The sequence below is a fragment of the Pundamilia nyererei genome, unplaced genomic scaffold (assembly GCF_000239375.1).
Source record: "Pundamilia nyererei isolate P.nyererei 1_Seehausen unplaced genomic scaffold, PunNye1.0 scaffold00123, whole genome shotgun sequence".
In the NCBI taxonomy this organism is placed as follows: domain Eukaryota; kingdom Metazoa; phylum Chordata; class Actinopteri; order Cichliformes; family Cichlidae; genus Pundamilia; species Pundamilia nyererei.
The window spans coordinates 1,813,876-1,840,946 of record NW_005187524.1 but is presented as its reverse complement, the minus strand read 5'-3'; the positions used below and the strand labels follow the sequence as shown (position 1 = coordinate 1,840,946).

The 27,071-nt window shown below is 40.2% G+C and overlaps 5 protein-coding genes across 8 annotated transcripts in view; 4 read left to right on the top strand and 1 right to left on the bottom strand.

Moving 5' to 3' along the window:
* Nucleotides 1-3,666, top strand: part of zbtb8os (zinc finger and BTB domain containing 8 opposite strand) — a 7,447-nt gene extending 3,781 nt beyond the window's left edge. Inside the window, exons 3-8 of the mRNA XM_005742816.2 lie at nucleotides 646-670; nucleotides 760-881; nucleotides 1,003-1,085; nucleotides 2,794-2,846; nucleotides 3,044-3,080; nucleotides 3,198-3,666. Of these exons, the coding sequence (XP_005742873.1) occupies nucleotides 646-670; nucleotides 760-881; nucleotides 1,003-1,085; nucleotides 2,794-2,846; nucleotides 3,044-3,080; nucleotides 3,198-3,284 (407 nt within the window). The 3' untranslated portion in view covers nucleotides 3,285-3,666. The remainder of the gene's footprint in view (nucleotides 1-645; nucleotides 671-759; nucleotides 882-1,002; nucleotides 1,086-2,793; nucleotides 2,847-3,043; nucleotides 3,081-3,197) is intronic.
* Nucleotides 3,667-5,301: 1,635 nt separating this feature from the next.
* Nucleotides 5,302-10,476, top strand: khdrbs1a (KH domain containing, RNA binding, signal transduction associated 1a). Of its 2 annotated transcripts, XM_005742814.1 has the most exons (11): nucleotides 5,302-5,682; nucleotides 6,136-6,263; nucleotides 6,436-6,552; nucleotides 6,639-6,785; nucleotides 6,899-7,023; nucleotides 7,259-7,526; nucleotides 7,615-7,691; nucleotides 7,817-7,881; nucleotides 7,991-8,167; nucleotides 10,018-10,081; nucleotides 10,161-10,476. In XM_005742814.1, exons 1-9 carry the CDS (start codon nucleotides 5,517-5,519, stop codon nucleotides 8,098-8,100), a joined length of 1,203 nt encoding a protein of 400 aa, XP_005742871.1. In that variant the 5' UTR covers nucleotides 5,302-5,516; the 3' UTR covers nucleotides 8,101-8,167; nucleotides 10,018-10,081; nucleotides 10,161-10,476. The 2 variants fall into 2 exon arrangements, with proteins under 2 accessions (XP_005742871.1, XP_005742870.1); XM_005742813.1 differs by having other exon boundaries at nucleotides 7,991-10,081.
* Nucleotides 10,477-12,631: 2,155 nt separating this feature from the next.
* Nucleotides 12,632-17,136, top strand: tmem39b (transmembrane protein 39B). The gene is made up of 9 exons (XM_005742812.1): nucleotides 12,632-12,804; nucleotides 13,384-13,581; nucleotides 13,677-13,896; nucleotides 14,038-14,121; nucleotides 14,499-14,653; nucleotides 15,864-16,197; nucleotides 16,282-16,469; nucleotides 16,566-16,686; nucleotides 16,782-17,136. The coding sequence occupies exons 2-9, from the start codon at nucleotides 13,451-13,453 to the stop codon at nucleotides 17,013-17,015; spliced, it is 1,467 nt and encodes a 488-aa protein (XP_005742869.1). The 5' UTR covers nucleotides 12,632-12,804; nucleotides 13,384-13,450; the 3' UTR covers nucleotides 17,016-17,136.
* Nucleotides 17,137-18,319: 1,183 nt separating this feature from the next.
* On the top strand, nucleotides 18,320-24,996 carry ccdc28b (coiled-coil domain containing 28B). 3 transcript variants are annotated; one of them, XR_001290495.1, is made up of 6 exons: nucleotides 18,320-18,786; nucleotides 19,842-20,143; nucleotides 20,451-20,620; nucleotides 20,851-21,763; nucleotides 22,687-22,709; nucleotides 22,836-22,855. XR_001290495.1 is itself a non-coding variant. In XM_005742811.2 (6 exons), the coding sequence occupies exons 2-6, from the start codon at nucleotides 19,908-19,910 to the stop codon at nucleotides 22,888-22,890; spliced, it is 639 nt and encodes a 212-aa protein (XP_005742868.1). In that variant the 5' UTR covers nucleotides 18,321-18,770; nucleotides 19,842-19,907; the 3' UTR covers nucleotides 22,891-24,996. The 3 variants fall into 3 exon arrangements, 2 of the variants coding, with proteins under 2 accessions (XP_005742868.1, XP_013768749.1); XM_005742811.2 differs by having other exon boundaries at nucleotides 18,321-18,770; nucleotides 20,851-21,005; nucleotides 22,836-24,996; XM_013913295.1 differs by having other exon boundaries at nucleotides 18,322-18,786; nucleotides 20,851-21,005; nucleotides 22,836-24,996.
* Nucleotides 24,997-25,508: 512 nt separating this feature from the next.
* The window catches only part of togaram1 (TOG array regulator of axonemal microtubules 1), an 18,998-nt gene continuing 17,435 nt past the window's right edge, over nucleotides 25,509-27,071 (bottom strand). The window contains exons 19-23 of the mRNA XM_005742807.2: nucleotides 26,731-26,846; nucleotides 26,434-26,617; nucleotides 26,095-26,314; nucleotides 25,921-26,007; nucleotides 25,509-25,830 (exon numbers count right to left, since the gene is read on the bottom strand). Of these exons, the coding sequence (XP_005742864.1) occupies nucleotides 25,577-25,830; nucleotides 25,921-26,007; nucleotides 26,095-26,314; nucleotides 26,434-26,617; nucleotides 26,731-26,846 (861 nt within the window). The 3' untranslated portion in view covers nucleotides 25,509-25,576. The remainder of the gene's footprint in view (nucleotides 25,831-25,920; nucleotides 26,008-26,094; nucleotides 26,315-26,433; nucleotides 26,618-26,730; nucleotides 26,847-27,071) is intronic.

Genomic DNA, 27,071 nt, shown 5'->3' with positions numbered 1-27,071 from the left:
TCAGGGCTTTATGTATCCTCGTGCGCGCGCTTAACTTGGGGTTAAAGCAACTCCGCGTTGACTGAACTAATTGTTATCAGCCTTTCTGAAACCGAATATTCCGAGTTGGACAGTTCGGGGTTACTCAACCCTGAGTATCGTTTTTCACTCTGAGTTTTCTAAACCGGCTTCCTGAAATAGGGCCTTGAGAACTAATGTGCACAATAGTGAGCCACCCAGTTCTTCTATGTCGGTGTTGTATGGATGTTGCCAGTCTACTTTAAACATGCAATTATGCGTTCTTCATGTCATGTCAAGAAAACTAATCTTGAGGCTACAAACCCATCAAGTTTTACACCAATCTCTTGTTTTTCTTTTGTTGTCTCTTTTTACAACTGTTGTTGTTATACTATTTTAACATGTTCAAAATAAAGGTACATACAAATACAAACTTGCGGTGTACCTCAAGGCTCCATCATGGGTCTAATTCTGTAGTTTTAAAGAGCTACCTAAAAAAAAGAAGTTAATTAAGTTCTTCAAAATAAATGCTCAAATAAGTACCTAGAGACATTTCAGGATTGCTGCCACTGGCAAGACTTTCTTAGGACTTTAATTCAGTCAACTCATGATATCGCCTCATTTTATTTTTTTTTTTAATCGTTTCAGACCTGGATCACACAGCAGATGTACAGTGAGTACCTTTTTGGTATAGTAAAACCATGTTCCTCTGTTTTTTTCTTAGTTTTTAACAAAAAAAACCCTTCTTTTTTCTTTTCCAAGAATTCACTCTTGGGGAGACTCTTTGGAGGAAGCCTTTGAGCAGTGTGCCATGGGCATGTTCGGCTACATGACGGACACAGAGACGGTGGAACCGATAGATACAGTTGAAGTGGAGTCGGAGGGTGAGAGTCTGTCACCAAGATTTCAACCGACTCCAGTTGTACCTACTTTCTACCTGTCTCAGTCTGGCTGTTTGCAGAGCAGATCAGCTAAAGTCTGTGTGTATGTTTTTGTTCCTAAAAGGTGAAGACATGGAGTCGCTTCTCTTCCACTTCCTAGATGATTGGTTATACAAGTTTAGTGCAGATCTTTTCTTTATTCCCAGGGTGAGTATCTTGGTCACTTGTGTATTACTTAACATGTACTTTAAACTTCTTTACATTGATTGCATATCTGTTTTTGTTTGCAAAAGCATTTGAGACCTGAGCCTTTATAAAATAGATCGGTTTTGATATAAATTATGACTTAAATGGGTAAGTATAAAATCTTTCCTTGACACGGAAAAATAATATAGACTTCATACATTTCTATGAAAGCAGGACAGAAAGCAACATGTATTGCTATCTTAACCATCTCCAAATTCTATGTCAAGCCACATTTTTATAGGCCCAATGAAACAGATCCATAAGCATTTTGACCCTGTTTTTGTCATTTTGCCTCTATACACTCCCCGAAGCAATTTTAGTTTTAATTCAAGGGTTTAGCAGAAATACGGCATCACTATTCAAGAATTATATACACAGTCGCTTATTTTCAGATTCTCCAAAGTAATTGGACAATTGACTTCCAAGCTGTTTCGTGGTCTGTTGAGGCCTTCTTCCTGATTACTTCAAGACAAAATGACTACAATGGTCTGGATTTGATTATATAAGTTTATTTTTGCATTTTATAGCTTTTTACTGGAGCTCTCAATGTGAGGTCCAAAGAGTGGTCGACGCATGTGAAGGAAGCCATCTTAGTCTGGGGAAAAAAAAAAAAAAACCTAAAAAGGAAATGGAAAAAAACTTTAAGTGGTCAAATCAACAATGTGGTCATTCTGTAAAATAATGAATGAATCATCTGGCCAGCTCAGCAACATCAAAAGCCTTGAAAGACCACAGAAGACAACTAAAGTTGATGATTGAAGAAATCTTTCTTGGATTAAGTAAAACCACTTCACAACACATAGAGAAGAACACTGTCGAGGAGGTAGGCGTGCCATTGTCAAGGTCTGCAATCAAAAGACAACTTCATGAATGGAAACAGAGGATTTACAGCAAGGTGGAAACCACTGGTTACACTCAGCAACAAGGACATCAGATCAGAACATAAAAGAAAACAAAGAGCCTGCTCACAAAAGTAAGGAGACAGACTGAAACAGCTCATGATCACACAGATGCCACATCATCTGTCAAACATAGTTGAGGCAATGTTATGGCATGAGCATGTAGGACTGCCAGTTCAACTGGGCCTCTAGTTAGTACTGGTGGTGTGGCTGCTGATAGAAACAGCTGGATGAATTCTTAGTGTACAGGGCCGTACACCTTGCTCAGACTCAGTCAGATTCTGCGTTTCACAGTGCAAATTGAGTTTCTTAAGGAAACAGAAATGGGATATTCTTCAATGGCCACGTCAGTAACCAGCTGAGCATGCTTTTCAGTTACTGAATATAAAATTGAAGGCAGAGAGACCCACAAACAAGCAGCAATTTTATTTTATTTTAGTTTATCCAATTACATTTGAGCCTCTGATAATGGAAGACTGTGGATAAAAATGTCTGTAATTCCTAATGTTGTACTTTGGTTAAACTCCTTAATATTAAAGCTGAAACTCTGCACTTAAATCAGATCATGATTGTTTAGTTTTAAATGTGGTGATGAACTTACCCAAAACAACTGGTAATATTATCTTTTTTTTCCTTCTTTTTTTAATATAATCACCATCTCTAAATATAATAGGCTGCAAGTAATTTTGCTACTGTTCCTTATTTACATTACAGTTATGAAGTTGCTACATTTATGAAGTGCTAACAATTTTGTCATATCTGTTCATCAGGAGGTCAAAGTTTTACATATTGACAGAATGCGTTTCAAGATTCGCTCCATTGGGTAAGTTTGGGGTCCTCCTCAATAACACTGAAGTTATCTTGATATTTATTTTAAAAAAGTATTACGTACAATTCAAACCGGAGCTAATGTGGAACAACTTTGTAATTTGTTTTTAAGGCAAAGGTCAAACCTGATCAGGACATGCAAAAAAGTTTTAATTTACTTTCTTTGCTTTATTTTTCTTTGGTTTATGAAAGGTGGGGCGAAGAATTTTCTCTGGAAAAGCACCCACAGGTAAGCCAGACAAAGAAGTAAAATGACACTCATTAGAAGAAATACATAAAATGAATAACTAATGCTACAAAACTACAATGCAACTACAGTAACTTATGTCATTTGTTGTCCTTCTAGGGAACTGAGGTGAAAGCCATCACATATTCAGCAATGCAAATCCACGATAAAGAAAAACCAGAAATATTTGCCATCATTGATATCTGATACAACTGCGAGAAGAAGCTCACACTCAATGGTTCAGTAAAAGTGGGAAGTCTACATGACCAGTTTAAGTGGCCTTTTAATTCAGCGCACTGATTTTTGATTAGTACTGTCTTTTTTGGGGCATGTAAGCTCAACTCTTTATTTAAATTTAAAAAAGAATTGTAAAATTAGCCTTACATTTAAATGAGACTTGTGAGGGATATCAATTATTTGGAGGGAATACACTGAATTTGAACTGTGCACCTGAAGTCACAATTACCAAATTTAAGCTCAAATTTTCATTTTAGGAGATTATTACTCTTATGTGTGATGGTTTTGAAGGTGTGTTGATGCATTATATCTCATTGTAAATAAATAAATAAGCAAATGTTTACCTTTGACATACAATTGAGTCACCTGTTTTTCAACTTAAAATCTCAGTTTTAAGTATTTTATAGAAGTGTTGCGATTAAATAGGACAGAAGTGCAAAAAGGTCATCATTTATCACCATATTTTAGCAAAGAATATCAAATTGGAAAAAATATGCACAACTTACTGAGTTCAACACAGCAAAATATTCCAAATGTACACTGCGTCTACTTTTTGAACTGTTTAAACCTGTTCATACATCAAATGTAAGATGAGCGTATTCTACAAAACACTTCCCTGCATTAGACATCAGGATATTCATGCCTGGGCTTGTCTTGTTTCCAGAGAGTAACTGAACAAAGCCACGTCCAAAGCTTGTTTTCAATAGATATCTCAGACAAAGCGGTATAATACCAGGAATCTGCCTGTATGAATAACGGAAAGTACAGGCAGCAGTATTCTATGTATAAGAGAACTGTTTTGGTCATTGACTAAATACAAATACCAGGCAAAACAGAATAGAGTGTTAAAACGGGATGTTGTATATCCTGTAGTGCTTCAGATAACTGAGAAAGAACATTATCTGCATTGATATTATAGCTTCTTCTTGCTGCAGTGCCCACCAAGCACCTCCGAAAATTCAACCTGAACTGACTCATTCATGTGTGATGTGTGAGCTGATAGTTGAGAGCTTAAATCATTACAAATTATATTATTATTTGTTTGTAAACGGAGCTGGCCTTTGAAAACCCGTGTGGTCTGTTTTGATGATGTTCTGGACTGATGCACTGGACAGTTTGTGTGTATTGAATTTCAAAACTTTGGTTTGACATTTTACAATAACTTATATCATAATCCAGACTATTGTAGATGTGGGTAAATGGTGTGTAGTGGTGTTTGCTGTATGCTTGTGAGAACTGTCTGAACTAATTTATTTTCAAGTTTCTTTATTTTTGTCATCTGAATACTAATTTTAAAACTCAGATTAAAGAACCCAGAGGTCATTTGTGTTTTGTGCTGGTTGATTTTGTCAGACTACAATTTCCTGCTTCTTGAAGGACATTCAAAGCTCTTCTTTGGTTGATGGATGCTTTTTTTTTTTTTGTTCTGTTCTCTGATAAGATCATCAGTAAAACATGCTACCACTGTGCAGGTCTCATGTAATTTGGCATGCCTCAGCCCTTTTCTCCATGTTTCCCTTCCTTGAGAATGGTTTCTTATGGCCACTCTACCACTGAGACCAGGCTTTGAGGCTTCTGCGAACTAAAATGCATCTCTCAGGTCCTGTGTCAGGTCTATGCTGGATTCCCCTCGCTGTTTCTTAAGGACATTGCTTTCATATACCATTCATCTGCTGTAGATGGCTGTTTATCCTTAAATACTACCCTTTTTTTTGTCCTCGATTTTCCTCAAAGTTTTTTCAGAGCACACTTCACACCGTGCTGGGAAGTATCAAGTTTGCGATAAAAGCTCCTTGTTTTATCCCTGTCAACCGTGGTTTCTTTGGAATTTTCCATAAAATCAAGTAAAGAAATAGGCACAACGTTTGGGTAAAGTACCTTAAAAGAAATCCCCTCAAATAAATGAAAAAACAGACAATAAAACAAGGTTTGCTCTGACTTTGGCACAGTGCTGTAACAGCAGGTAATCAGGGCTTTGGAGCTTCTTGCAGTGACGTCACGGTCGCCTTCCGGGTTCCCTCCTCCCCCTCACTGAAATGCAGCTGCGCCATCCACCCTCCTTTGTCTGCTGAGGAAGAGTGCGACGACTTGCAGCGGAGAAAACGCCGGTGGGCCCTTTACTAACTACACCGTTTTCCTTGTTGCATTTTCGTTTTAAAGGGGAGAAGCTTGACGAACTGAGCCGAGCTTCGTTCGCGCGTTATGAGTCAAGCGAATGCTAATAAGAGCAACCTAGAGCCCGCCGTAGAGTCAAGCCCAGCAGAGAATAAGATCAAAATGGAAGACACTAAGTACCTCCCGGAGCTCCTGGCGGAAAAGGATAGCCTGGATTCATCGTTCACGCATGCAATGAAACTCATATCTGCAGGTAATGTCGCTATTTGCTTTAACATAAAGGCTAACCCGGGCTAGTTAGCTCGAGTCGGGGCCTGTTTTTTTTTTTTTTGTCCCTTCTTAGCCGAGTCGAGAGGCCTGAACAATGGCGCATTAAGCACGTGGTTGATAGCGATGTGGGTCAGGTCGTTGTCCAGTGTGTATTTGAAGCTGTGTAATTAAATCACTTGCTCTCAACGGTTCTGATGGGATTTTAATCGTGTTTACTCATCAGCTAACACCGATACTTAACGACGAACAGCTGCGATTTCGAGGCGACTATTTGCTAACTACAACCCAAATGCATGCAAAGCTTTACCTGCCGTTTCATCTTCGGATGACGCAGGGAATCGTAACCCATATCATCTGAAAAAAATCGCTTTCGTCTATTATTTGAAATGCATTTGTTCATGAATGTCAGCTTTTTAATCGTGTTTAATTCCTGCAGAGATTGAGAGGATCCAGAAAGGTGAAACCAAGAAAGAGCCTGAGAAGGAAACATACCTGGACCTGTTTGCGACCAAGAATCTGAAGCTCAAGGAGCGTGTCCTCATTCCCACCAAGCAGTACCCTAGGGTATGTCTTTTCCCATTTACATAGCGCCCTAACCACCTAGGCGATTCAATCAGCTGATCTAACAGATTAATTGTACTGATTTCTCACACTCTACTTAATTAGGGTTTTTTTTCCCCTTTTGGGGAAGAGGGGTGTCTCTGAGGTGCTGACGTGAATTATGAATTTGTTGCAGGTCAACTTTGTGGGAAAGCTTTTGGGACCTCAGGGTAGCACAATCAAGAGGCTGCAAGAGGACACCGGAGCAAAGATTTCAGTTCTGGGTAAAGGTTCCATGAGGGACAAGAACAAGGTTTGTCTAATGGTTTCCTTTGCTTCTGTCTTATTGCCCTGCATCACTCCTCTGGCTATAGAGTTTTGTGCGCTCATTGTTTTTAGGAGGAAGAATTTAGAAAGGGGGGTGAGGCTAAATATGCTCACCTCGCCATGGAACTGCATGTGTTCATCGAGGTGACGGCACCCATACCAGAAGCGTACCTGCGCATGGCTCACGCCATGGAGGAGGTGAAGAAGTTCCTTATCCCGGTATGTGTGCGGAGAGACATCTTGATGCAAGAATCAAACTTTCTAACAGATCCACTGATTCCTCACTGCTCTGCAGTAATGGTATGCATGTTTGTCTGTTGCCACGTGAACAGGAACCTGGTGAGCACGATCCATACATGGATCCACTGTTCCTGAATGGATCCCAGGATGGTTCGAGGGGGCGAGGTGGTCCTCTAGGAAGGGGCAGAGGTGGACCACCTGGTGCTGGAGGACCAAGGTATGCGCTGGAATCTGTGACATAGTGTACTACAATACATGTTGTCTGGTAACACACTTACCTGAAAAGAATGCCTTAACGGGTTGAATATGTGCTTGCTGCAGATGTAAGATTCACACAAACTTAAAATTACAAATGTTTCTCAGTAAACTAAAATGTATCTGCAGAACACTAACGTGGAGTCCGTTTTTTGCATCTGGTTTGGCTAAGTAGGTTAATGGTTCTGATTTAACAGGGGCCGAGGAATGCCACGTGGGGCTCCTCGGGGAGCGATGCGCGGTGGGGCTCCACGCGGAGCACCGGGGCGAGGTGGTGCACCAAGAGGTGCTCCGTCTGGTCGGGGTGGACCTCCTTCTGCTCCTACTAGAGGAGGCTCTGCTCCTCGCTCCAGACCGCCTGCAGCAGGGGCTCCCAGGATGCTCCCCTCGGCAGCCTTGTCTCACCAGCAACACCAGGTTCCACCTTCAGCAACAGGGTCAAAGCCTGATGCTTATGAGGATTATGTAAGTGCTGAATCCTATTTGACAGCATTTTTGGCATGAATGGGAATGGCGCAGGTTCATGATGTTGCCTCTTTTTCTTTCTGTCTAGCCTGCATATGATGACTCTTATGCAGAGCCGGCATATGAGGGATATGATAATTATTATAGCCAGCCTTCTGCCCCTGCGTAAGTCAAGTTTAATTTATGTAACATGTCTCTTTAATGTGTGTTTTTGTTGTTTTAAATAAAAATTTTAATTAGGGTATAATTTAAGTATACCTTCTTAACCCTTGTTGGTGATGTGCCCCCAGGGATACAGAGTATTATGATTATGGACACGGTGAAGCCCAGGATCCATCATATGAGGCCGGTTATGGTAAGTCTTTAAATCACACGTATCTTTATTTTTGCTTTATTGCTTTCAGACTTAGCTGATATTTGCATCCTTTTTTTGGTTTCCTCTGCTCTTCTGTGACTTCTTGCAGCTCAAGATGATTGGGACAACTCATGGTCCGGTGCCGGGGCTGGAGGCAAGGCCCCTCCATCTAGGCAGGCGAAGGGATCGTACAGAGAGCATCCTTACCCAAGATACTGAACAACTACTGGTAGAGAGTTGCAGTGGCAACTGTCTCCGATTGTAACTCACACTTGACTTTACAAAAGTAATTTCCCTCTCATTTCCCTTGTTAATGGTTTTATTTAAAACATTCTTTTCTCTTTTTATTTTTTATTTTTAAAACCTAGGACATTTTGTTGGATGTATCCTAGTGCCAGAGGAGCAACATTTTTCTCCCTATTGTTTGTTTCAGTTGCGTAGTTAAGGTCTTAGTGACATAAACAGAACTAACAAAATGACTTTTTTAGTTTCGTTTTTGTTAGATATTTGATGGTAAATATTTTTGTTCCTGCACAAACTGTGATTGTGGCGATTAAAATTTTCTCACATAGGCTGCATTTGTTTTGTAAAAAAAAAAAAAGTCCTTCATGACTGGACAGAAATTATTCATAATGACTCCATTTGTAAATTTATAATAACTTAAACGGATTTAGTTGCAAACTCAAATAGAACCATTTTGATTAAAACGGTCTTATTTGTTTATATTGCATTACAAATCTAGTTATGTGACTTTACTCCCAAAGAGCAAATAAACAAAATATAACTGTAGAAATCCATTTGACAAAGAATAAAGGCCTTTATTTTCTGCCACCCTTTTACAATTGGTATTTTATGAAAAGTCGCTCTATTACTTGCAAAATCATCGCTGATCGACTAATTCTTGTAAAGCTTGAAGGATTAATAACTTACTGTGTACGTAAGACTACAGCCAACTCGGTCTTTTTGTATATAACCTTAGGAAAACTGTGTATGCTTAAGTCGTGCCGTCTCCAAAATGCTTAATGCTTGTGTACCTTTTGACTAAATAGGTAACTAAACACATCCCCAAAAAAACAATGTCTTTCTGCAGTGCGTGTTTCAATAAAGTTTCTAGTTTCTTTTTAATCAACCTAAACATGGTATTTTTGCCTTTGTTGTACCAAAGGATTATCTCCAGTTTGTGAAAATGGTCCTCAGTGGTTTTCAACAATGCTGAATAAGCTGTATGTATACACGTCAACTTTGATTTTTAAAATTCCAAAGCAGTGTTTGGTTTTTTGTTTTGGGTTTGGTTTTTTCTACAAGAAGTCTATCCTCTTCGCCTGTCTTCAAAATTTTATCTAAATGCCACTTGTAATGACACCTTAAAAAAAGGGGGGGGAACTGAAATTAAATAAAGCTCATCGTTCCTTGAGGTAATGTGCTGCCAAATACATGTTTGACTTGAAAGTGATATTAGTGCTTGAACATGTATTGTCATTTAACCTTTAGTTAGTGCATCTCTTCAAGCTCTCAAGAGAGCCGTGCATCTTCAGCCGCTTGAAATAACCGAATTTCAACAGTATTTCAAATCAAGCTTGCAGGGATCTTACTTGACTTTGATGCAAAGTCATGCTGGCTGGTTTTTATAAAAGAAAAAAATCGCAGAGGGAGAGGATTCTAAAAGCCTAAAGATCGCCACAAGAAGGTAAAACTAACCCCAACACTCATTTTAGAATTATTTTTTTTTTCTGTGCAAAACATCCAAGTAATGCAAGTCATCCAAAACATCCAAAACATATTTTTAATTACAAAATTATGCTATTAGTAGTCCATTCCAGGCCAAATAAGCCGCACAAAACAATATGGTGTTGATGCAACTCTTGCTCAAATGTTAAAAAGAAACAAAACGAGAATTGCCCATTCATTTCACCTAATACTTATTACCATCTTGATAATTCTATAGATTGTAGATTAAATGAAAATTACTAGTAGCACTCTCAAAGCCGTAAAACTCATTGGTGGAGACGAAAGGGAAAAAAAATGCTTGAGTTGCATGATACTTTTAATATAAAATTAGTTTGCATGGTTTTTACCTGCTGTGTTTGAGTGTTGGCACTTCTGAGTTCCAGATCTCATTTAGTTTTCTCCTCTTAGGTTGTCTGAGAACTGCGTAGGTGCAGTTGATATATTGAACTCCGGCGTTGGCAGACCTTTTAAGGTCAGTTGAATGGAAATTGCCACATAAGTGTTGGCTTTGTTGTTACGTCTGATTAAGTTCTCCTTTCTGTCGTTAGCAGGTCCATTGACGTTCCTGGAAAGGGCAGAGGCCTTGCAGTGTCTCTGAGACTGAGGCGTCTCTCAGGGAGTGAGAGAGAGCTTGACTTTTGTGTAAGATTGCTTTAGCATTGATGGGTGTACGGGCATTAAATGAATGCTCGTTCTTGAATCTGTACAGATTTTACTTTTTTTAACTGCATTTTTATTTAACAATAAAAGAACAAAAAATGACAGATTTCTATTGATGGTGCCTTATTATTCTTTATGATGTTAATGAGCTGACAGGATGTTTGTCATTATCTCATGAAGTAAATCAATAAAACTATTAAAGTGAAAGCCATTCATTTTTGTCCCTTTAATTATGAGAATTTAATCTTTGGATATTGGACACACTTTTCTAAACATGTATGTGCAAGACTGAGATTTTTCTTGCAAGATCTAATTTAACATCCATCTACACATGAGTTGTAATGAGGTTTTTGTTTGGCAGGGCACCAGTAACTGTGGAAAAGTAGTCTGTTAATTTAGAATTTTGGCCAAGCAAGCTATAAAATTATACAGAGATGCATTACAGTTATTGCAGACTGATCTGTACAAAGGTTACTTTTATTATCCTGTGCAGAAACAGGGAAGTTAAAGATATGGCTCGCAGGCTAGAAATGGCCAACTAAGTGGTCCAGTGTAGCCCGCTGGATGGCTTAGCATAGCTCTGCAAAAAACTGCGCAGAAGGGAGTACATTTCTGGTGTTTTCCCATACTTTGCATCAGCAACATTTGCCCTACAACTACTGAAGAAGGAACCGCACACTGTGAGTGTGAGTTTTACGGCAACGCTGGGTTTCTTTTCTTTTATAGAAAGGTTCAAATCAAATCACTTTTATTGTCACATCACATGTGCAGGTACATTGGTACAGCACATGTGAGTGAAATTCTTGTGTGCGAGCTTCACCAGCAACAGAGTTGTGCAAAATACAATAATGTAAACAAGCAAAATACAAGAATGGCTACATCTGAAACTAATAAATATATGTACAATATATAATAGTATATGCATTTCTGGATGTGTATACTAAATATTTTTCTACATGTGTGTGTGTGTGTACACATATTTTACAAATTAAATAGAGTAAACAATAAATAAAATATATAAAAATATACAGAGTTGAGACATGTGCAAAGCAGTGGCATTACTGTACAGTACAGAGTGCATAATGTTGAAGTTCCAGTAGTGAAGCTGAGGTGTCTATGACGTGTTCAGGTTATTAATATAATTAGAGGGCTCTTTAAAATTAAGAAAAGTACACTAAACCATAAATGGTACAAGTACATCAATAAAGGTAAAATTAACATTTAATTTTTTTCACAATGGACTGTGATGTAAATTATTAGTCAAGAAAAACATACAAAGAAGAGAAACTGTTCACTGGAAAGTATTCATCTTGTGGCCAGCTACTAAGAAATTTCAAAACTGTAAAATGTTAATAAATAATTGAATAAATAAAAAACATACAGCAAATTGTGCAAATATACAGTGATAAACCACACTGCATCTCATACAACACCTCCTTGATTACGGATCAGAACCAGAGCACCAAAGACTCCAGTCCAGCCAACTGAATGACACAGAGAAATGTGAAAACTGTAACATCAAGGCATAAAATCTGATGTATTTTCATTGGTTTTACAGCCTTCTTACTGACAGAGTCATTGTCTACAGCATGGCATCCTACACCAAAGTAAATAAGTAGTTTTGTACTACATCAAAACACGAAAAATTTGCCATTTCTTAATTGTGTAATATACAAATTCACTTAAAAATGTTTTTAAGGTAGGTGACAGTAGAAAATAGGAAATATTCTGTGCCTTAACATTTTTTTATGATTAAAGGTTAGAGTATTAATTACAGTAATAATTGTATTTTTAATACAATTTATCTAAAGTTGTTATACTCTATATACATATCTATATTATAGTTTGTGCGTACTATATATATTGTATAAGAATTGTATTATTTATTAATTCATTTTATAATTTATTTATATATAATAATACGTAGGGAAATGTTAGATAATATTTACATAGTTAATACGTAAAAATTATTTAGAGAAACCTGTGATCGTACACTACCAAGTATAAGGAAACATTAGAGAGGCTTTTCAAAAGGTGCAAAACAGCTCAGAAAATGTTCAGTGGAAAAATCAAGATAGAATTACTGAAATATGTAAAAGAAAAAAACAAACAAACAAAAAAAGATTTATCGTACATTAAAAGAAAATGTCTTTACAGTAAAGGAGCAACAATTATATATGGAGGATGTTTTTCAGAGTAGACTATTAGAACATTTTAGACTCCGTGTATCTGAAACATGAACTGAAATGAGTCTTATACCCTTGTGTTAAATCGTCATTTTAATCGATAAAAACGCCTTTCTTTCCTTTCTTGGTTAAATATGAGTGGAATATCCCTTTAAATGACTCTCCTCCCACAGCTCGCTAACATATCCGCTCCGCCGTCTGTCTACGGCTAGTTTCACATCAACAATGAGTGTTTCTGCTGCTGTCAGTGACATACACGCCATTATTTCAATAAATATTCTAAAAATTTATTGTGTTTAGTTCATTATCTCTGCTACAGAGCAGCATCTGACTCAGACATCAGACACTGGTAAGCGTACATTTCCTTGTCTAGCCTGTTTGGTGGGTTAGAAGCTACCTAGCTAGTCAAAGCTACTGCTAGCCTAGGCCTCAGTCTTGATATTTAGTCATGCATGCTCTTGGCGGACAGACTGAGGTCCGTGCCTCATTGTGTAGCTCCACGTTGTGTTCGCCTTGCAGCCCTGTATCTCTAACACACACGGTTTTCTAAACAAATTTCACCCGCGAGTGAAGCAAATGGTGTAGCTATTTAGCTTAGCTTTTAATATCAGCTTCCGCAAAAACTTGCACTTTAGAGCGAGGGATGCTTTTGCAGCTGGTGAAAACTTCTTTGTCATGCATATTTAAGATTCACTGGATGTCAGATCTTCATGTTGCAGAGGGGTCTCCTTGCTGTTTGTTTGGGCTCTGTGCACGCCTCGTTTTATTATTTAAGCCATTCACAATGTCAACTTAACTCGTTTTAAGGCAGTACAGTGTGTCTTTCATGATAGATAGATACTACAGACTGGTTTAAGTCACAATAAATATTTAGTATTGGCCAGATATTCTATATGAATCCTCTCGCCTGCTGCATTTGTACGAACAGGTACAAAAACACGGAGAGGACATATCACCAAAACAATTGAAAGAGGTGTGCCGTGGGTGTGTCCACAATGGCTGGTGGAAGGAGAGGAGCGAATCGTACCACGTACTGCAGACCTCCGTTAAGCAGCGATTCAGGCTCAGTTGGCAATGGAAATCACACAACCAGCTCCCCGGTCACAGGGGTGAGATCTCGCACTAGGTAGGTCAAACTCTGACACACTGCGCCCGATCTGTCTGTGTGTGCCTCCTCCGTGGCCTCTTCAGGAACTTCTGTGCCATCTGATCTGTCAGCAGGAACAGCCCAGGGACGTGCATGTCCAGTCCTCCTCTCGCGGCCCAGACTGTGGTTCCTCTGAAACACTGCAAGATCCCAGAGTTGTCCATGGATCAAAATGTGTTGTTCGAGCTCCATCTTTTCTTCTGCCACCTCATTGCGCTCTTTGTGCACTATGTCAACATCTACAAGACTGTGTGGTGGTACCCTGCATCTCACCCTCCCTCACACACATCACTGGTGAGCACTTGGGTGTTCAGTGTTTTGACAAAGAATGTTTCAGCAATTGCTTTGTTGATCAACCTCTGTGTAGGCCAGTAGGCACAGTTTATACAGAATATGTGGAAAATCTCATGGGAGCAAAAATCTATGTTTTTACAGAACTTCCATCTTATTGATTATAACATGCTGGTGTTCACCATCATCATACTAGCAAGGAGGTTAATCGCAGCCATTGTTAAAGAGGTAAGAATTCAGTTATTGGCTTTTGTGTCACTTTACTTTTTATTAATCCAAGGCTCTCAAAAACACCTCATGCAGAAAGACTGTACCCCGTTCTTTTTTTTTTTCATACTTATAAGGAAATTTCCAGCTGAAAAGGCCAGATGAAACAGAGACGTAAGAAAGAAATCAGTCTGCACGCAGCTCCACTTCAGTTTAATGATTTTCCCTTTTAAAGATTCTTCTTGTAGTAAAACAGTATCTTCAGATACATGCCTGAAGCACACTTTTAAAAATTTAAGAATTTTAATGGATTCTATTTTTCTGTGCTTGGTTTCTCAGACATCTTTGATCATGTCCTGCTGTGAAAGATTTGACTGTTCTCTTCTCCTCTGCCTCAGGCGTCACAGAGTGGGAAACTCTCTTTCCCTCACTCGATCTTTTTAGTGATGGCGCGGTTCGCAGTGCTAACGCTGACAGGTTGGAGCCTGTGCCGCTCTCTCATTTACCTCTTCAGAACCTATTCTGTCCTCAGCCTGCTCTTCCTCTGCTACCCGTAAGTATAGTATATCAAGGCTTCCTTATTTTACTGAATCCTTGTTGTCTTTCTCACACTGATTGAACAGTTGTTATGTTTTAATGTGGCTTCATTTGTTTTCTTTGTGCTGTGATCAGCTGACCTACATGGCTGTTTGCTCTGAAGGTTACTGCTCTTAGTAGATTCAGCCATCTGCTTTTTAACCACTGTTCCCGCCCACATTAACCCCTGATTAACAGGCCACAAACGCCAGAAGGAATTTTCAATGCAAATAACTTGTTTTGAGCTATGTTTGCTCCTTCTAACGTTTCACATGTCGTTAACTTATAGATATGAAGCATTTGGACTAAAACTAGCTTTTGTAGTATACACAACTTTTGCCCTCTCTTAAAAGTTGTGTGAACCACATTATGCCAGTGAACATTCACATCTTGTTTCCATGCTCTGTTTGGTGCCCTACTTAAAACACAGCTTTGGTTTGCTGCACATTAATATTTAAATAAAGAAATCCAGTTACAGTGAAGTAGCTCCTATTCTCTTTCATATTTGATAGCGTGGCTTGTTTGCATGTCATTTCAAGAGGCAGATCAAGTTCTGTTTGGTGAACCTCAGAGTGCTTGATTACAGAGCCTTTGGTATACTATGGGTCAAATCTTGATTCATGACTGTGGGTTTTTATTTTTATTTTTTATTTTTTGAAAGGAATCATCTAAATCACAGGTGTCGAACTTCAGGCCTCGAGGGCCGGTGTCCTGCAGGTTTTAGATGTGTCCTTGATCCAGCACAGCTGATTTAAATGGCTAAATGACCTCCTCAACATGTCTTGAAGTTCTCCAGAGGCCTGGTAATGAACTAATCAGTTGATTCAGCTGTGTTGACTCAGGGTGAGATCTAAAACCTGCAGGACACCGGCCCTCAATGCCTGGAGTTTGACACCCCTGATCTAAGGAATCATTATGAGCATACTATGCAGGTCCTGCGTTTAAATATGTTGACATGTCCTGTGGAAATATTTTTCCATTGGTGGCTCTAGGAAAATGAGCTAGCAAGAATATGTGCAGATGGTGTGTCATATGCAATATTAAACCATATGTGGTATCATTGGACTGAACTAATATGACAAAGATCTGCGACTCTCAGTTTATGCTCTTTACTCTTCTACTACAACCCCAGCTGTAGTCTTGCTATGATCTGTAGAAATTAACTGTAGCCCCTCCCACCCCCACAGATTTGGGATGTATATTCCCTTGTTCCGACTGAGCTGTGACTTCCGACGAGCAGTTCCGCTCTCACCCATCACCAGCATTGGCTCCAAAGAGGTTGGCGGCGTTGGCCGGGGCAGGGATTATCTGACTGTGCTCAAGGAGACATGGAAGCAGCACACCAGCCAGCTGTATGGTGTCCAGGCCATGCCCACTCACGCCTGCTGTCTATCCCCTGACCTAATCCGCAAGGAGGTGGAGTACCTGAAGATGGATTTTAACTGGAGGATGAAGGAGGTGTTGGTCAGCTCAATGCTCAGTGCTTACTATGTGGCATTTGTACCCGTGTGGTTTGTCAAGGTAGGAAACTGCTGGACTTCACTGCAACTTTAATTCAATATGATTTATGAGCTTTTCTCAAAGTTTCTGCATATTTGCCTTCAGAGTACCCAGTATGTGGATAAGCGATGGTCTTGTGAGCTCTTCATCTTGGTGTCAGTCAGTACCTCAGTCATCCTCATGAGGCATTTGCTGCCCCCTCGATATTGTGACCTGCTTCACAAAGCTGCAGCCCACCTCGGGTGCTGGCAAAAAGTAGATCCCTCACTCTGCTCCAACGTCCTCCAACACATGTATGCACTGCTTTTAGTTTATTGCATTTTATGTTCAGTCAGACTAATTTTAGTCAGATTTAAAGCTAACTTTTACCTGGTTTTTTTTGTACACAGATGGACCGAAGAGTACATGTGGCCACAGGGAGTCCTGGTAAAACATAATAAGAATGTATATAAGGCCATGGGCCACTATAATGTTGCAGTCCCATCAGATGTTTCCCATTATCGCTTCTATGTGAGTATACCTAAATGAAGAGGTCTTGTAGAACCAGAACTGGTATCAGATCCTTTACAGAGCTGTGCTCATACTGATCCTCTTTCTTACTCTAGTTCTTCTTCAACAAGCCTTTACGAATATTGAACATACTCATCATCCTCGAAGGTGCCATGATATTCTACCAGCTCTACTCGTTGATATGCTCAGAAAAGTGGCATCAGACGATATCGCTGGCCCTGATTCTCTTCAGCAACTACTACGCCTTCTTCAAGCTCCTCAGAGACAGAATAGTTCTGGGAAAGGCATACTCGTACTCAAACAACTCATCAGACCACAAAGTTAGTTAGACTTAAGTTATTGTTCGTCTCACTCACGTTTGGAACAAGATAAACAAGCGTAAGATCTCTGTATTTTTTCTACAAACGGCATTTTTGTGTCACATTTTTGTTCTGACCTGCCATAATAAAAAGAAATATTTTTGTATTACTTTAACCCTTGTTGGATTCTGTTTTATTCTCAGTCCACGCTGCTTACAAAATTTCTTTACAAGTAATAATGATGAATAGCCGTCCCTGTGGATTCCTTCATAATGGGAACTCCATGCAGGAGTGGAATTATCCTACATGCTTTTTCTTTTGGGATTGATTTAAAAATGAAGGATTCATTTGCCGTTTGATGCCTTGGTGTTCGCCAGACTCCAAGCATTAATTTTAGAATTTAAAAATTACAGTTTCTTCTCTTTTTAGAAAATAGAAACACTGATTCACAGGTCCATAAGACCTGTTTCCACTGATTTTCAGTCCAGTTCTTGTTTAATTTTGCAGTTTTCCTTCCTTAGCAATGGCCTTTTCTAAGTAGCTTAGAAACCAAAACACCATTCCTTTGAAAATAGTAAGACACAAGAACTGGATTGAAAACGAGTGAAGAAGTAGCTAATGTCCAAAGAAAAGCTTTTAAAGACTTCCAAAAAAACTGGAGAATTATTGCTCAATACCACTTTTAAATTTTTTTTGGGGAAAGTGTGAATCCTTGGGAGCAAAATAAAAAGAAATGATGGTGGCTTGAGCTTTTTGCATAGTACTGTTTGGCCTGTATGTTCCAGCTGGTTGAGCTCAGGCTGTCCCAATGCCATCGTGCTTCTTCTGTTGCAAGATCCCACATTTCCCTATTTTGTGGCATTGTCAGTTTTAATTTACTGAGCAGTAAGAGAAACATTGCATTGCATTCATACAACAACAGAATCTTTTTGTTAACAAACAGACGCATACCACATCCTGCATCCTTTCCTCTGGTTCTGCACACACAGGCAGCTTGGAAGAGTGACAACAAGAAAAAAGGTCCAGCATAAGGACATTACTTCTGCCTGAAATTCAGGTCAACTTATAAGCTTTTTTTTTCTCAGTCATGTTGCTAGTTTGTATCTAAAATGAAAGTGAGGTGTGTGGACAAGCTATCTTCACAAATTCTTGTTGTGTTTAACATCCGTTGGGAAAGAAATAATAATACTTTTCATACAAAGGCTAAAAATTCTCCTCATCTGTAAACTGAGGGGAAAAAAAAGCACAAAATCCCCCCTCCCCCAACGGATCAAACTCCCATCCCATCCATCAAAACCCCACGCCCATGGCCACAGGGAAAGTCAAAAAAGCGTGGAAATTCCTTGCTTACATCCTGCATATACTGACACTGCAACACGTCAGTGGTGTTAGCAAAAGATGAACACTGGCGTCCCCGTGTGGCCTTGTTCTGTAGCACCCTCGGAGCCTTAATGGAGCAGTAAGTAGGATGTTTACAAAGAGCCATCCTCAGGCGGTGCACAGCAGCATCCTGCCAGTCAGTAACCTGCGTGGAACAGTCGCTCCTCCCCCCGTGGCGCACGGCCGGGTGGACTGGCCCTTTAAGAGGAATAAAAACGACAGCTGAGCTCCGCACGAGCCAAGCGCGGCATCGACGCTCTTTACCTTTCATCGGTAAAAACACCGGGGCTGTACGGATCGTTCCACTGTATTACATTTCTTTTTAACATCAGGATTCATATGAAGTGGACTTTTAAATCCTAGGAGGAGAAATGCGAGCCGGCGCCCTGTCGGCGTTGCTCTCTGGTGCGTAATTGATTCGGTAAGTCTTATTTGTGTCATCAGCAGATGATGCGTTCCCTTTACGCGTATCCTTTCACGGAACTGAACCCGGTGGCGCAGCGACCCGCAGTCCGCTTAATTGTTCTTTACTCGGGAGAATAATTCTCCCGCTAAAAGCAGAATTTCAGCGCAGAAAGTTGCCATTGTGTATTACCGTAGTGGCCATCTTTGGCTCCTACTTTGAACAGAGGCTGGCGCAGTGTTCACCAGATAACTGCTGTCACAACAGAGATTGCATTCATTGTAATGAGAGAGCGCGATAAATCCAAGGCGAGACCACCATAAAATGTAACTAAGCAACGACAAACACGGACACTGCTGTAACAGTTTCACGACGCTGAAAACCGACACGAGCTCGTGTCTTTTAATGCTAATGCGCCTCTGTAAAAATCATAATTCATAAAATATTTAGACTGAATGCATGTATTGACTGGCGCATTCAATTCTAATGGCCTTTAATGTCTTTATCGCACAGTGTTAGTCCATAACGCGCCACAAGAATGGAGAACACACACTTTCATTGAGCCTTTTGTCTAAAAGTTATGTTTATTTCGGATGATAGCGTATTGTTTTATAGGCTCTTGGTGCAATAGAGTACATTTCCTTGTTAAAGTGCGTTCCTTGATTTCTTCATCACTCACGCAGGCTTAGTTTAGTTAGTTAGGTTTAGTTAAAAAATGTACGCCATCCAGTTTAGTTCACACATATTTTCCTAACCTTATTCCACTTTCAATATCTTCAAAGTCTCCAGTTTCACTTTTTTCTTTTTTTTAAACACCAAGGAAGCAAAACCATTAATTATCTATCGAATAAATCCTATACAGGAAATATGTGCCTATATATTTCTTATCAAATTATAAATAGTGGAGGAACTGTTTTTGGATTTTACTGTAATCACCTGGGGATGCTGTTAAGCCAGTTAAAGCTTCCCTAAACATGCAGAGGGGAGCATTCTGGGCTGCAGCACTAATTTTGGCACAATGACAATCCTCCACAGGCTGCTGCTTTTCAAACTTCCTACCGTTGTCGTTTCAGGACTTCCTGCACACCAGCCAGGCTGCACCTCAGGGAGCTTCTCCTAATAGAACTAAGTAAATAACAATGGAAGACAAGCGCAAGAAGCGAAGCCCAAAAGTGTCCCTCCCCCAACCGCCTCCACCGCCCATCAACCCCCGCAAGCTCTCCGTCCTGCCTGCCAGCAAAAGTGCCACCTTCTCCCTCGGCCTGCCGCAGCCTCCCTCCCCCAAGAACAGGGGCAAGTATAAAAGGTCCATAGGCGCACCGGGACAGCCCAAAGACGTGTTCGCAGCGGTCGTTGCTCCACCAAAGATCAGCAGGTTTGTGTCTTAATGACCTACCAGGACTGCACCGCTTTGTGGGGCAGACAGCATGTGTATGTTCAGGGATAATGGTGTTTCACAGTCAAAATAAGAAAGAAATGGTTTAATGCATCAGGTTTTCCTCCAAGACCAGCAATAAAATAACTCACTAAGACAACGCTGTGTTTCACCTGCATTTGATGATACAGCAGGATACAGATTTGGTTCGACCGGGTGTTGTTTTTGTTTTGCTTGTTTTTTAAATGTTGTCATATGTTAACAAAAATAAATAGTTGCAATGTTATCTTGTTTTTTTTCCTGTCAGACCCCACAGGGAGAAGCCCAGGGCCCCCCAGCCAGCAGGGCCCAGTAAAGTAATCCAGTCGTCCCCCCTGCAGCACTCCTTCCTCACAGATGTCTCAGATGTGAGAGAGATGGAGGGAGGCCTACTCAACCTCCTCAATGACTTCCACTCAGGCAAACTGCAAGCTTTTGGTAAGGTAACCTGATAAGATGCCCCCCCAGGAGAGTATTCTGTTACTGGCTGAAAATAAAGGCGAGTGAAAGGTGGCTGTGTTACATGAATCAGGCTGAAATCAAATACACGCTGTGCTATTTTTTTACGCCTCTGCTGCCATGGAAATACTTTTGACTTTGATGTAATCACAAGACAAGACACACTGCGCCATCAGATTCAGGTCTGGTTTAACCTGTCTGATTTCCAGGTAAAGTATGCTCCTTTGAGCAGCTCGAACACGTGCGGGAGATGCAGGAAAAGCTGGCACGACTGCACTTCAGCCTTGACAGCCATGTGGAGGAGCTTTCCGAGGACCAGAGGAAATGTGCCTCCGACCACAACCTGGAACACCTGCTCTGCAACGTAAGCATGAATCCCAGTGGCAGCAGCTTTTTAAAGTGGACATGAAACACCACATGTACAGGTATTAAGGCTAGTTTACATCACGGAGCTCTACTCTGAAAAACCGCTATAGATTTAACACCATCTGTAGAGCTGGATTTAAGAAATAAGTGTTTAAAGGATTTAGAGCACATGTAGCACCATCTTGTGCCTGTACTGAATGTGATCTCACTGGGTTGGCTAGTTGGCCAGAGCCGTTAATTCGGGGTCATGCCAGGTTTCAGAATTCACTGGATCATAAAACCCTTCAAGCAGTTTCATTGTGTGCTGATAACATACAGACTACTTTTTTTTACCTTCTTACCCTTTAAAAAAACCCAAAACAAGGTCCACTGGAGTGAATGGAGATTACACAAGTCTTCCACGCAACAGCTGTGGTTCCTGCTAATAGACTTGCATTAATCTGTGTTACCTAACTAGTCTAACATTGTCCCGTTTGATTTTTCCTCATCGGGTCAGGTGTACAGACCAATCAGCTGGCAGAGCCGACGCCCACAGGATGTGAATGGCACTATTTTATGCTATCCTGAAGTGTGATTTAACTCCCAGTATTCACAGAGTTAAGTTTGTCTTTTCCCAGGCACACCTGGGAAGATACTTTCTTACTCCTTCATTTACATTTATTTACATATTTCCTCAGAGGCTCCTGTTTTCATTGGTTAGTATCTATTTTTCCTGTGGACATGCTGATGGATGTTAGGATTTCCAATTGTGCTTTGGTAAGAAACTTAGTTATGTGTATGTTGATAACTGTTTGGCTGTGCTTGGGAACAGAAAGACTTAACCTGATGATAATAACTGGGTTTCAAATCTCACCATAAAGCTCCATAAAATGGTGCCAAGGCTTGTACTCCTTAGTTGAGCTGTAATGTTAGGTGGCTGTACATTTTATAGTGTGTTTTTCTTTTTTTTTAGCGATATGATTTCTGGAGGGAGACATTCAGATGCTTTTTGTTTGTTTTTTTTCCCCCCACATGAGAAGGCTGTGACGAAAGGGAAGGTTTGTAGAGCTAATATCTCCACAATTGGGCATCTCAAACAAACAAAAACCTTTTGATAAACGGTACTATAGACTGAAGGAAAATGTGAATTTTTTTATTTGGACAAACCAATGAATTTAAATCCTGTTACTATAATTTTTCCACATGAAATTCAGTTTTGCTGAACTGTTGGCTCGTTTAAAAAGGGGAAAAAAAAGCTTTCGTACAGTGATGTGCCATCTAAGGATGTCTTGACAGTTTCTATTGTTAGTTTGTTGTGTGGCTCCTACTGTAGTTACCCACGCTATGCTCACTGCGGGAAGCTGCAGTGCTCTGTGACTGAGGTGAGAAAAACCCTTCAACTCATTTACAGACACTGCTGCCAGGAATACTCTGGCTTCTAGCTGAAGCCAGAGTGGATAATTGGGCCTCAGAGCAGATGGGCTATGAAGCAACTTTACTTTGTATCCAAGCTTAACGTTTGCTTCTGGAAACACTGCAGTCGATGATGAGAGCGTAACTCAAATATTGATCTGAAATGCACAGGCTGTTATGTAACATGATCCCACAGTGAGATTACTGCCAGGTACTAGCGCTTCACTTTCTATTTTTGGCTTTGTTTTCAATAACCCTCTCTCCTGTTTGCTCCTTTGTTTCTGCAGCTTGAAGAGCTCAGCACCTCAATGTATCCTTTTCTTAGCTCAAATGCATATTTGTTTATGGGAATTGCCCCGACAGTCCAGGAGCGGATGCTGGATTTGAATGTGTTTTCAGTCCTTCTGTGGTGAATCCTTAATGTGTGCACGTTCAGACAAAAGCTCCACTTGGCTGAGAATCAGGACCTGCCCAAGACATCTGGTCCCTGACAGAATGAGGTGTTCGGGATGGCAACCACACACTCGTCTAACGTGGAATCGATCCAGCTGCCTTAGTAACAGGATGGAAAGATCAACGGGAGGAGGGGCTCGTTTTTTCCATTTGGTCAGTGAAGCTGAGGGAACAAAGCAAGGACTCGAGAGCAGCAGAGCATTAACTGAACACTGTCAAAATCATGAACCGCTCTCATTCATAACACAAAAGGAACTTGATGGTTAACTGATCAGGAATCTGTGAGAATATCCTGTATGTTAACTTTCCCTTGGCTTTAGTTTTTAGTTACATAATTTTAAGAAAGAAGTCAATCCAGGTGAGTGAACTCATTGGCTCTGTTTTTTTTCATGCCAAAAAGCACATTTAACGAGACTTCGAAATATTTATACTGTTTCTTTTGTTGTATGTATATGCCTAATCTGTGACATATTCCATCTAACTGTATGCATCCATAAGCAAAGGTAAGGAATCTGCACATTCAAGTAGCAAACGCATTCGGCCCTTTTGACAGCACCACTGTGGCTAGCTCTGAAGTTTAAAGGGAGTTTTGCTCTTATTCTGAAAGCATCCCTCATTTTTATATCTTTGCTAAAGGTTTGCTATTGGAAAACACTGGAAAACTAAATGTTTATTTTCTGTGTATATTGCTGATATCAAGTTTGAATTATGTGCAGTTTAGTTGCTGTATTGGACAGGATTACCTTTAGGTTTTCTTTTTTCTTTAAAAAAAGTAAAATTAAAACAGCAGTAGCAGCATCCCTCCAAGCACAAGCTAGTTCACCCTGCTGCTGAAATGCTAGAAAATCACGTACCATTAAATGAAGGTCAAACAGTAGCTTGTTCAGTCTTACAAGGACCGCACATGCGTAGTGTTTTGCAGCTAGCATACATTTCTAAACAGTGCTATTTCAAAATGGCAGCTACTTTGATATAAAGGTTCGGTGATTATGATTTGTGTTTTATTAAATTACAAACCCAAGAGTGTACTTTGGATGTCATGTTTAATCATGACCATAGAATTACAGAGATATTAATGTTCACTGTTAAACATGAGAGCATTTTTGAAGCAACGCTCCCCCCTTTTTTGTTTTTTTCCCCCCCAAAATCGTGTGCTAAGCCTACCTCTTTTCAAGCCTTTGATCAGTCCTCTTTCAAGGATTCTTCACAGCCAGACATTTGTTTTGTTTTTTGTACAAATGAAGTGTAGTCATCAGAAGGCTAGCTATGGTTAGCTTTTACTAAGAATGTCATGAATGAAGCATAAGGAATTAAAAAAGAACACCTGAAGCTCGTGTTTCCAGTAACTCCACCTATTAATAAAGCTATATTAGATTACCTAAGATTAATAATGTGTGTTTAATGGACAGAAGTCATCTTTCAATTTTTAAAATGATCCATGTTTGTGATTAGCGAGTTAATCCTTCCACCCCATTTTCAGTCTTTGAATGACGCACGCTGAAGTTGGTTTTACAGAAATAAAACAGTTTATTCATATATCTTCTTGCTCTTGTTCACAAACAAGTTCAGTTATAATTTAACAATAGATGAGTTAAAAGGCTACTTGAAGACTGGCACTATACTGAGACAATATCAGACCTGGGCTGCGACTATTTCTCAGGCAAATGAAGAGGTAAAATTTTTCCCTTCTCAGAGTTCGAGACCAACCTTCCTCTACAAGTCCACGTACACATAAATCAACAGTTTTGATCTGCCAGTAAATTTTGGTCATGCAAAAAGAGACATAGTACCAACTCAGCACATTATATATGACTTTTAAACCATTACACAAGAGATAAATTATAACTGTACCGTCATACAGCAAACATAGAATAAGCTAATACTGTGCAAATACACATTTGAGCTGTACAAAAGTATTTTTGTACTATGCTTGTTAATCTCAGTTCAAAAATCTCCAACTACATAAAGATATTTTAAAAATATCACATCACATCTGATGAAACAGCAAAAATATACAACTTTCAGGTCCCTGTGTTCTTCCTCTTCTTTTTGTGCATTTTAATTTTACATTCTGCAATAGTGTCTCTGATTTGTCTACAGCAGCGGTCCCCAACCCCCGGGCCTCGGACGGGTCCGTGAGTCGTTTGGTACCGGGCCGCGAGAGTTGAGGCTCAGGTGTGAAATGTTTGGTTTTCAGGGTTTTTATCGGTTTTCAGCGTTATTTTGTTATCGTTTTTATCGTTAACTCGGTTTTCCTCCGTCTTTTCACGTGTGTTATGAATAAATTCTCTTTTTTTCGGTACCGGTACTGGTTTTATTTTGTTGTATTTATCCGCGACACCTTAAAGGCCGGTCCGTGAAAATATTGTCGGGCATAAACCGGTCCGTGGCGCAAAACAGGTTGGAGACCGCTGGTCTACAGTACATGTAGAGTTTATGGAAAAACAAAAACAAAACAACGACAATGAGCCATATTCAAAGTGCAAAGAGAGCAGGTTGGACATGTGAAAGACCTGATGCCATTATGTTACAGCCATCCATGCTTCTGTACCAGACGGAATCTCACTGAGATAAGAATAAGAGCTCCAACTTCTTAAGGACTTTCTCTATGTTTATATAAAAGTGCAGGCACTATAAGAAATGATAATGCAACATCTTCAAGTAAGATCAGTTTTAATGCTGTCCCTCTTTCGACATTTGGTTCTGTTTGGAGCCTGCTTTACCTTACGATAAGGTCCTCAGGATATCATTTAGACTTTTATGGACATTGGCAGGCTGGGAGGCGGCACACTCGCTCAGGCTTGGCCCCATCTGGGCATAAAGGGCTTGGCACAGGTTGGCGGTAGCACCCCTTACGCTGCCGCCCCGGCCATGAATGGTGCCGCTGTGGGTAGAGGTGCCCAAGAGGTGCCAGAGCAAGGGCAGCACTTTCTGCTCGACCATCTGGGGCTTACGAGGGTAGAGCTCTGTCACAAGATCTAAATATAGAAGATGAGAAGCAATACACTGCATTTAGATACATCAAAGCAGAAGCTGATTACAGTGCCGAACTAGGACACCAGACATACCTGCGACCTTTTCGATAAGGTTCACCTTTGCCTTCCCGCTTAAAAACTGAGCCTTGGCGCAAAAAGGCTGAAGGAGAAGTATGTTGTCTGTAGCAGGCAAAAAAATGGAAGTCAAATTAAAGCAATTTTATTAACCAAAACTTTCTCCTCTAGTTTAATGCTCAAAGTAAGTACCTATATTTAAGATGAGTGCATTAATAGCTCCAATAGCAGCAGAGCAGATGGCATTGCTCTTTGAGTTGAGGTGATTGTCCACGATTGCTGGGACCAGGATGTTGACCACTTGGGACAGCTTGTCCTTTAACAAGTGGATGATTTTCTGTAAAGACTCCAGGGCATACAAGTTGACCTTGCTGTTGGACTCCTGCAGCCTGGCTCTGAAGGCATCAAACACCTAGAATTAGGGAGATCAGAAAGTGAAGGATAAACACTTTGTCATTATAATGAAAAGACCACAATGTACATAAAGACATACTAAATTGATTTGGAGAAAAAAATAAATAAATTACTAACCGGGAATATACTGTTGATAACCATGTTTGGGTTGTTTTGGCAGTCAGCCACTAGCTGGTCGATGCCTTTGATCCTCTCTCTGAAGTCCTTTGAAGCCAGCAGATCCGAGATCTGCTTGATGTACTCAGTCTTGTCTGCAAAACTCTGTGTCTGAGATCTACAGCTGTAATGGCTGTGAGACTCCCTGTATATAAAATGCATCACAATTCACGTGTTTTCCATATGTATTACACATTTGTGAAAAATAAATTTTCCTTAATGGGCTACTCTGGTGCATTGGTTGATATCTACACCCACCTGTTGGTCTGGTTGAGTGGCTCTCTGTTGAGCGATGAGGCTCTGACTGTACCGCTGCCCGGGAGGGAACGTCTGCCTCGGGCTGACTGAGTATCTTGAGGCATCTCACCAAGACCCTAACCCCCCCCCAACAATCTCAGAGTTAGATGCCTATATTTAACTTCCAGCCAAAATACCAATTTTCCTGTAAACATTAGGGCTGCCACGATTAGTCGACTCGTCACGATTATGTCAACTATTAAAATCGTCGACGACTAATTTAATAGTCGACGCATCGTTTGAAGCTTTGTAAGATCACAAAGGACGCAGGAATGAGTAGTAGGATTTAAGAGTGTAATAAC

Coding starts and splice junctions, on each gene's coding strand:
- khdrbs1a (XM_005742814.1), top strand. CDS start 5,517: ATGAGTCAAGCGAATGCTAATAAGAGCAACCTAGAGCCCGCCGTAGAG. Junction 6,553..6,638: donor CCATGAGGGACAAGAACAAG/GTTTGTCTAATG, acceptor CATTGTTTTTAG/GAGGAAGAATTTAGAAAGGG. Junction 7,692..7,816: donor AGCCAGCCTTCTGCCCCTGC/GTAAGTCAAGTT, acceptor ATGTGCCCCCAG/GGATACAGAGTATTATGATT.
- tmem39b (XM_005742812.1), top strand. CDS start 13,451: ATGGCTGGTGGAAGGAGAGGAGCGAATCGTACCACGTACTGCAGACCT. Junction 13,897..14,037: donor CTCCCTCACACACATCACTG/GTGAGCACTTGG, acceptor ATGTTTTTACAG/AACTTCCATCTTATTGATTA. Junction 16,198..16,281: donor TACCCGTGTGGTTTGTCAAG/GTAGGAAACTGC, acceptor ATTTGCCTTCAG/AGTACCCAGTATGTGGATAA.
- ccdc28b (XM_005742811.2), top strand. CDS start 19,908: ATGGAAGACAAGCGCAAGAAGCGAAGCCCAAAAGTGTCCCTCCCCCAA. Junction 20,621..20,850: donor AGGCAAACTGCAAGCTTTTG/GTAAGGTAACCT, acceptor TCTGATTTCCAG/GTAAAGTATGCTCCTTTGAG. Junction 21,006..22,686: donor TGGAACACCTGCTCTGCAAC/GTAAGCATGAAT, acceptor TTGTTTCTGCAG/CTTGAAGAGCTCAGCACCTC.